Below are 9,026 nucleotides of genomic sequence, written 5' to 3'. Positions count from 1 at the left end.
AACTGACTTGACAGCATAGTTTTAAAGCGACTAGGTGGTTAGCTGGCTCCCCAATCCAGACCGAGATAAGTTCAGGTTTTACACTGCATTAGCTAGGACATGGGTCTTAGTGTTGTGTAGAATACTAAGCCTAATCTAGATCTAAGATTCGAGGCTATTACATTTGGTCTCGTAGTATACCTTAAATAGTAGGTAGGTCCCTTTCTTTCAAGGACTATAAATCCTACTTATCTGCGTCACAGGATGACGTCACCTCCATCTCTTCTCTCAAGCATGTGATTGAGTGCTTGATTTTCTTTTCCCAGTTTCTCTCCAGTGCCCTAGAGCCTCTGAATGCTGGTATGAGCTACGCATGTTGATTCAGCCCTTCGGACCTTTCTTCCTTTTAATTAGAACTTCCTAGTCTACACCCCTATGCCAATCCCACTTTTTGGAAGGATAATGTATGATCCTTAATCGAGATTTTTCTCGGGCTCTGGCCTGGGATGTAATTAACCACGGGGGCTTGCGCACGTGGGAAACTCGGTCCCACATCTACTAAACCCCATTCAAACTGTTGTATCGGATAGGGGAAACCCGTGACTAGGTCGTGTATATTGCTACCCATCGAGGTGTGTTTGTTAAAGCCTCTATCCTCAATGGTTAGCCGTATGCACGATCCAATCTGCCCTTCCATCGACCTATTCGTGTCGAGTGTAGAGGTCTACGATCGTTTTGTCCTACGGGATAGTGTGGTCGTACCCTCTGCGTTCGTACCCCACGAGCGGTGCTCTTTCGGAGGTCCACACACTTGTTATTCATTGCTTCTTTCCCATTTGCAAAAAATCATGAACAACATTAATAAGACAGCATAGGGTTCTTCACAAAATCTTTCCCAATCACCACTTGTTATGATCTACATTATCGATATAATAGGAATCTGAAAACCTCTTTCTGGAATCAGTTGTTTGTTTACCACTAAATCCATAAATCTTGATTAAGCATCTGCAGAAATAAATTTGCTCTTATCAAAAGTAGAAGAATATCTCTCTTACCAAAGATCTTAGGAGTCATTTTTTTTCTAGAGAAGATTTCAAAGAAAAGAGAAGAGTTTAAAGAATTAGGTGTGGAATGAAAAAATGAGAAATAGTCTGCCTACTTATAACATGACAAATCATTGTCATGCTCAATGCTAAAACAAAATGAGTTAAATGGTCACCCAACAAGCACTGCAACGGCTCAGGCCACATGGCACAACGACACAGGTTTTTGTAAATTAAAGAGTCTCTTCGGGAAAGGGCAACCACCGTAGCATTTGACACGTGTCAATGTCACGGCGCCAATATGAGTGAACCGTTGCGGCACTATAACCAGAATAATTATGATTACTGATTATGTTGCAGTACTTGATAATTACGCAGCGGTGAAAGTTATAACTGCTCAATGTACTTCCAACTTTACGGCGGGTGCAACCTTTTGACTAAAATTACCAAACATTGTGGCTCTCAAATAATGAGCACAGTGGCACTTAAATTATATAGATATAATTTAATGCATTAATCTTTAGATTATAACTCCAATTTTTATTACTAACAAGAACGTACAACAATTTTAAATAACAACTAATGCAACAATGAATTTGTAATCACAAACACCACATAAGATAAAGATTTTAAGTAAATCTAATTATGTAATTAACTTAATAATATAGTTAAATATTACAACAAGTGAAATATTTCCCTAACAATGGTGCCAAAAACATGATGGGGAAGGGGCTGCTGTGGAGTGTAATTCCAAATTACAAAAATATATACTTAAGGCTCTATTTTCCCTAAATAATGCTTAGACTTTTTTTTTGATATAAATTAACAAACATCATTAATATGCACAAGTATATGCGATAAATCAAGTAATTAAATAATAGAGCAGAGTGTCAAACCCACAAAGAAGTATGCTTTCCAGCAATTAATTACTATTGTTTACTCTAATCGTAAAATTATCATACTTGAATAAAAATATTTATTATGGAGATTCAAGCACTGAATAAAAGTAGAAAAATAATGAATACAATATTTGGACAGAGTGTTTTGGATTGATATAGTTATATATCTTTTCAAATAAAATTCTTAATTGTGATGTGATTCAGAGCGTATGCATTTCTAAATTTTTGTCGATCTTGTAGGGGTGAAAAAGATATTTGCAGACCTCCTATAATTATATCATTTCCTTAAGAACCTAGTATACTTTACATCATATGTCTATGATGCAAGCACACCATACCAATATTCCTAGTTGTTCTTGCATTCATTCGTTGAGGCTATATATTACACTAGGTTTTAACTACACATATGGACACTCATTAGAGAGCGGGATATTATGTAAAGCATCTTTTAACTTTAGAGCACAAGAATTTTTATTAGTACTTAATATATTATCTACATTATCAATCCAATACTAAGGAATTAGCTATACAAGAAAGAAAAGATAAGCAAACTCATTTCCATTTAAATCAATGAAGAAAATAAAAAATACAAGAGAATGATATCACTAGCTAAAGGTTTAATGAATTTCATATGCACTCCTTCCATAATATATAAAGTTGCTCCAACAAATACATACTAAAATTCTAATGATTGTATCAAATACTTTCCTAAATTCCCTTAGATGTCACCCTACGATAGATTTAAATAGTACTCTAAAATGTACTGGAATTAAACAAGTGAATGAACTCCCTTACAAACATAACACATTGATTATTTATAGGAAAATAAATTTTGGAAACTGGGGCTGCGGTGCTTCAAAGGTCGGCCCTGTTGTTCCCAAAAATGAAATAATGTCACTGCACTATTTTTTTGGCTCGACCGCAATGCTTGTTAACTTGGATTAGTTACTTAGTGAACAGTCATGCCGTTTAACTAACAGGTCATGTCCTTGGGCAGTTATAACTACTACGTTGTGGCGCTACTGACTTCTAAACTCTACGGCATTAGAATGGTAATTTGGGCACCGAGGCATGATAGATTGTGACGCTACGATGCTTGAAGACAATAAACAAGGTCCTGTGAAGCTGACTCTTTTATCATCATGGTGTTGTCCAACAGAGAAGTTGGCATTGCCATGTCTATACTATGGTGCTCTGTGTTGTTTGGTTCGACGTTGCTGTGCTGAATAATACTTAATTTTTTGTGCCTTTTTCTGTATTACACAACAGAACTAAACAATACATTTTACTAGAATAATAACACATTTTTACACTTATCAAGTTGATGGGTAGCATTAATAATAGTTAGATTTACACGAGTAGTTATATAAAGGTTTAGGAATGAAAAGAAAAAAGGGGTCGATGAAAAATTATGACAACATCACTTTATTTTCATATTGAAAAATTCATTTTTTGAGAATAATTTAAGGTCACAGGTAACTAATGTAGTAGAAATATATAAAAAAACATAAGAATTGCTAAAGGATTTAAGTCTTTGTTTGGGATGATTTTCTTATTGTTTTTTGAAGTAGCTTCTAGTACAAAAATTTTGAGTTCAATAATTTTTGTACCAAAAATCTACTTTAGAAAGCAGGAAGAAAGTTATCTCAAATAAAGCCTCAGTCAGTCCAAATGGACTAAATGAAATCAAATAACACTTTTATCTTACACTCCTACATTACTCTTTGATTAAGGAGCAAGGGTGGATTTGTCCAAAAAAATTAAAAAAAAAAAAACTCTTTATTACATTGTTCTTTAGGTAATTGGCCCCCCTCCGTCTACTTTTTCCTATTTATTACAAGGGTATTTACTTTGGTCTTTAGGAAATTGCCCCTAGTAAAATTAAACGCATTGTATAGAGGTAATATTGTTAGGAAACGATAAACCAAACACAAAAAGAAATAATAAATCACGATCTGCAAAACACAAATAAATACAAGAGATTTACGTGGAAAATCCAAATCTGGGAAAAACCAAGGGGGAGAAGGGAGAACATCTTCATGATAGAGAACAGGCGGAGTACAAAACAACTAACAAACCCTAAGCCTTTTACAACATATTTAGAAAACAAGGCAAGAACAAGCGAAATATCAAAAATATCCTCACAGCCAAAATTTATCCTGAGGTAAAATTTCAAAAATACCTCCGCAGACACTAACTAGTTGGTCTCATTTGTCCACCCAAATTCTCATTGTTCAACACCTTATAGCCACCAACTTCTTTACTAAGATTTTGATATCATTGAAATAACATGAGAAGACAATTGTTTCGACTAAGAGTTTGCATCATCAAGAATTCATTTAATCCAAAAGTAATATAAGATTGATAATTTGTACCAATTTTTGTTCTCAAACAATTAACATTTTTTATATCCCTTTAATGTGGTTTTCATATTTCTTTCATTTAGATTTTGATTGGGACAACTTTCTTACTGCTTTCTAAAGTAATTTATTAGTATTAATTTTTTTAGTTTAAACAATTTTTTAACTAAAATATAGTTTTAAAAAATAATAAAAAAGTTATGTCAAACAAAATCTTAAAGGTCATTATAGATGACATTATTTCTTAAAATAATAAACCTTTTCTAACGTGATTAAAAGTTTTTATGAAAGATATGTAGAACTTTATTATTTCTTTATGAACTGATTTTTTTAAAAAAAAAAATTAAATTTAAAAATTTTATACTAAAAAATTGTCATAAAACAATAAGAAAATTATCTCAAATAAAACTTCAATAATCTAACATAATTCCTTCTTATCGTCAAACAAAAAAACAGACAATAGATTTTTCAGCTTCGTTCGATGGTTCAGGAAAAATTATTAGGTGCGGAGTGCGCACCATCCGCACAAATACTGCGTACGTAATGATATCCAGCGGTACCCAACGGTATCAAATGTGGGTACCGCTAGATACCCAATACGTATGCAGACGGTTCTCTCCGTCCGCACTCCGCACCTAATAATGCGAAAAGTTGAGATGAGGTACTTTACCATCAAATAGTAAGAAGCCTCTCTTTTCATGCGAAATGAAACCTTGAATAATGTGGACACAGGCAAACTGTTTTGTTTTGTTTAACTTTATATCGTTAATATTCTGCAAAAGTCGCGCCTCTACACGCCAATGTTGAATCAAAGTGATCAAATTTGACCAACTTTGTAGCGAATATGAAAAAAAGAAAAAAATTCGTCTCTTGTGACGTCTGTAGTTGTTTATAAGTGATTGTATAATTATTATAAAAACTATATAAAGACAACAAAAATAACAACAAATTTTTATCCCACTCAGCTATCTGAAATCTTTTTCGCATTTTGCCATATTAAAAATCATTTTTTCTCAACCAATAAGCACCTGTTGGATTTGCAGAAGTCAAATACAATAATTTCTTCTTTCTAGAATAATTTGGTTGTAATTTTAGTTAATTAAATTAGTTTGATTCAATGCACAAAGTTGCATAGATTATACATATAATGACCAAGGTTTTATTTGGGATGATTTTTTTACTGAATCTTAAAACAATTTTCTAATACAAAATTTTAATTTTTTACTAAAAAACTACTTTAAGAAGCAGTAAAAAAGTCATCCCAAATGAAACATAAATATAATTATTTTTCCCCTTTTCTTCCTTCTCTTTTATCTTTTGTTCTCACCAGTTACCACAGAAAATGAAAAAAGTGCTCTACCAAAATTTTCCAAAAAAAAAAGAGCTTTTCCTTCATAAACTCTCCAACAAGAACGTAAAATTTACTGCACCGTCTATTAAAGGGGGCATTATTGGGTTCAGACACCGGACGATGTCCGGAACCCAATGAAAATGTGTCACATCACCCTACTCGGTACTGAGCTTTGTATGAGCTCAATACTTCACAATACCGAGCAGTACTGAGCTCAATACTACTCAGTACAGAGCTCAGTACTGCTCGATACTGTGGAGTACCGAACTCAGTACTTCATAGTACCAAGTTCAATATTACTCGGTACTATGAAGTATCGAATAGTAATCTATGTCCGGTGTCCGAACCCAATAGCCTCTCCTACTAAAGAGGAAACTTCCAAAATAACTTAAATTTGATTCGGAGCAAAGAGGAAGCCGAGAGAAATTGATTATGTGATTATCATAAAAGAATATCAAAATGCTTATGAGATGTTTGTGAGAAAAGAATCATAGAACCATCATTAAGAAAAGTTAAGCGCCACCAATTACTTTGGTCAATAAGATTTTGAAAATTACTGCAAAAAACACTTTGAAATATAATTAGTCTGCATCAAATTCAAATTTTGACGCAGCTTCAAAAAAATAAAAATAGGAAAAGAACAGCCTGAGACGTACGCTATTTGTATACATCAATATCGAAGCAGCGTCTGATCAAACTGGCAAAAGCTTTGTTGAAAATCAAATAATGTATAATTATCTCATGAAAATAAAAAAAAATAAAAAAAAGCTTGCACGCGGAATAACTAGTGATACAAATGGAATACAATACAGCGAACGAGACCTGAACGCTGGAAGAATCAATTGATTGAAAATAATTCCTAGAAATAGAAAAGCTTAAGAAAGTAAAAAAAAATGGCATCAGAGCAGACGAATCTTCTAAGGGATCCGAATCACTGACCTAATTAGAGGGACAAAGAAAGAAAGAATTGAGTCACTGCATGACGGTTCCCAGCAAACCAAAGATTGCTATGTGCCTTTCTTAGTGTGGTTCCACTGTTGAAAACCTTTTGAGAAAGACCAAAGAAACAAGCCATTCAATTGGCCTGGCCATCCATACAAGTTTTTTCCTCCAAGGTCGGAAAATTTAGAACCTTTCTCATTGAGTCTTTCAATCTGCAGAAATATGTACAAAGAGGTTGTATTATTCATATTTTCTCGAAGTACCGGTAAAAAAACCACAAGAAAATAAAAAATTCAAGCAAATTTTACTTTCATACCAGATGTTATTCACCTCATTGACAATGTTGATTTGTATTAAAAAGAAACGAGAAAGGATAGTTTGGGCGCGTGTGGGAGAAGCAATACTCATAGAAATGGTAGATTTAGGCACTTCAATTACCACCAAGATGGTAGATTTAGGCTTCGTTTGGGACGGCTTTCTTTCTGCTTTTTAAAATAGTTTTCTAGTATAAAAATTTTAATTTTTATATTAAAAAGTTGCTTTAGAAAGCAATAAGAAAATCATCCCAAACGAAGCCTTAGATACTCCAATTATCAAGATAGCTGCACTCTTAATAACCTATCATGATCATCCAATTCTTTTTAGATGGCCAGGATTTACATGTCAGAATGATTTTTTAAATGACTTGGTGAAAGTAATCCTAAACATCCAAATTAGATTGGATGTCCAGAATAGATTACCATCATAAATGAGGAGGATTCAAATCCATTGGCAAGTGGTCGTAAGAGAAAAGAAAAAAAAAAGAGTAAATCTAGAAAATTAGGGAGAGCGAAATAATTTGGTACGGTCAGCTAAAGTATCCACGGCTTGGCAATTGAAGAGTAGGAGAAAGCTTTTTTTTTTTCTTTTAATATCATAAGTTTGAGCTGCGCACTTTGTAATTTAATACCCACAATTCAGGTAGGATCAAATAAGCATATCAAACTATACTTATTCAACAACCAATATAATTTCTCTATGTATTGTATTTTCAATTTTTCATGTTAGGAAACTTGCGATTGAAGAGGTCCAAGCTAAAAAAAATGCATGTAAAATTATTAGTTAGTGTGCATGATTACATCTAATTAATAGAAAAAAAAAAAAGAAATTCTAAGACCAAAAGATTGCATCAAAGGTTTCTTCCAAAAGGAGATCAAATGCAAGCCAAAGTGACAATCCACAACTTGATGGTCAAAACAAGGAGAGAAGAATCTTCCAAATAAATAATGTGTATGTATCCTTGTAGAATTTGTGATAAAAAGACTTGCTCATCCTATTTTGAAAAGATGTTTTTTTAATTTTACAATTGTTTCTTAAAAACAAGGATAATTAAGCAATTATTTTCATCATTTATTGTTTAAATAGGATCTTAAGCCCATAAATAATAGTTTCTATTGGGTAATTTTTACAAAAATAATTAAAGTGAATTAAAAAACTTTCTATTTCAAATCACTCATTCTCTATAGACATCCAAGGCAAGTCTCTTTAAAAATTTCAAATACCTCCTATCTCTCGACCCTTGCACCAATCGCACACTCGCTCTCTTAAGTATAATCTCTCTCTTTTTGTCTCTCTCACTAGATCTTTCTCCATCTCTCTCCTCTTCTCTCTCTTTGCTCAAGAAGACTTAGAAGGCCTACCTAGTTTGCGTGCGATTCTAAAGAACAAGGAAGATCCATCAAGGAATGGTCAGAATTGAGGAAGATAAGGGAGTAAATCAAGGGAGAAACAAAGGATTCAATAAAGATGTTCGATAAGACTCACCTACCCTACTTATTTTGTACTTGGAATTCAAAAATCTCCTTACCAGAAATCCTTTTATTTTTCACACTAATTCCCTCACAATCCCATTAATCAAAATCCAATCAATAAGAAAAACCTAAGCAGGATTTGCTATTTGTAGAGGCCAACCATAAAGACAACACTATGAAGAATATATATATATATATAGATTCAATAAAGATGTTCGATAAGACTCACCTGCCCCTACTTATTTTGTACTTGGAATTCAAAATCTCCTTACCAGAAATCCTTTTATTTTTCACACTAATTCCCTCACAATCCCATTAATCAAAATCCAATCAATAAGAAAAATCTAAGCAGGATTTGCTATTTGTAGAGGCCAACCATAAAGACAACACTATGAAGAATATATATATGTATATATATGTATGTATGTATGTATATATATGTATGTATGTATGTATATATATGTATGTATGTATATATATATATATGTATATATATGTATGTATATATATATATATATATGTATATATATGTATGTATATATATATATATGTATGTATATTCAGGGGCGGATCCAGCTTCTTTATTTAGGGTGGGCAAAAAAAAAAATTTTTTTTGTGGGGGATGGGCAAAGATGCTTAGGATTGATTAAATGAGGGCAAAA

At 32.8% G+C, this 9,026-nt stretch overlaps 1 protein-coding gene across 1 annotated transcript in view; it reads right to left on the bottom strand.

The window, feature by feature from the left end:
- Nucleotides 1–6,298: 6,298 nt before the first annotated feature.
- LOC110097207 overlaps nucleotides 6,299–9,026 on the bottom strand; it is a 26,574-nt gene continuing 23,846 nt past the window's right edge. Inside the window, exon 10 of the mRNA XM_020823467.2 lies at nucleotides 6,299–6,786. Within this exon, the coding sequence (XP_020679126.1) occupies nucleotides 6,640–6,786 (147 nt within the window). The 3' untranslated portion in view covers nucleotides 6,299–6,639. The remainder of the gene's footprint in view (nucleotides 6,787–9,026) is intronic.

The sequence above is a fragment of the Dendrobium catenatum genome, unplaced genomic scaffold, assembly GCF_001605985.2.
Source record: "Dendrobium catenatum unplaced genomic scaffold, ASM160598v2 fragScaff_scaffold_853, whole genome shotgun sequence".
NCBI classification, from domain to species: Eukaryota; Viridiplantae; Streptophyta; class Magnoliopsida; order Asparagales; family Orchidaceae; genus Dendrobium; species Dendrobium catenatum.
This window is presented reverse-complemented; position numbering and strand designations above follow the sequence as displayed.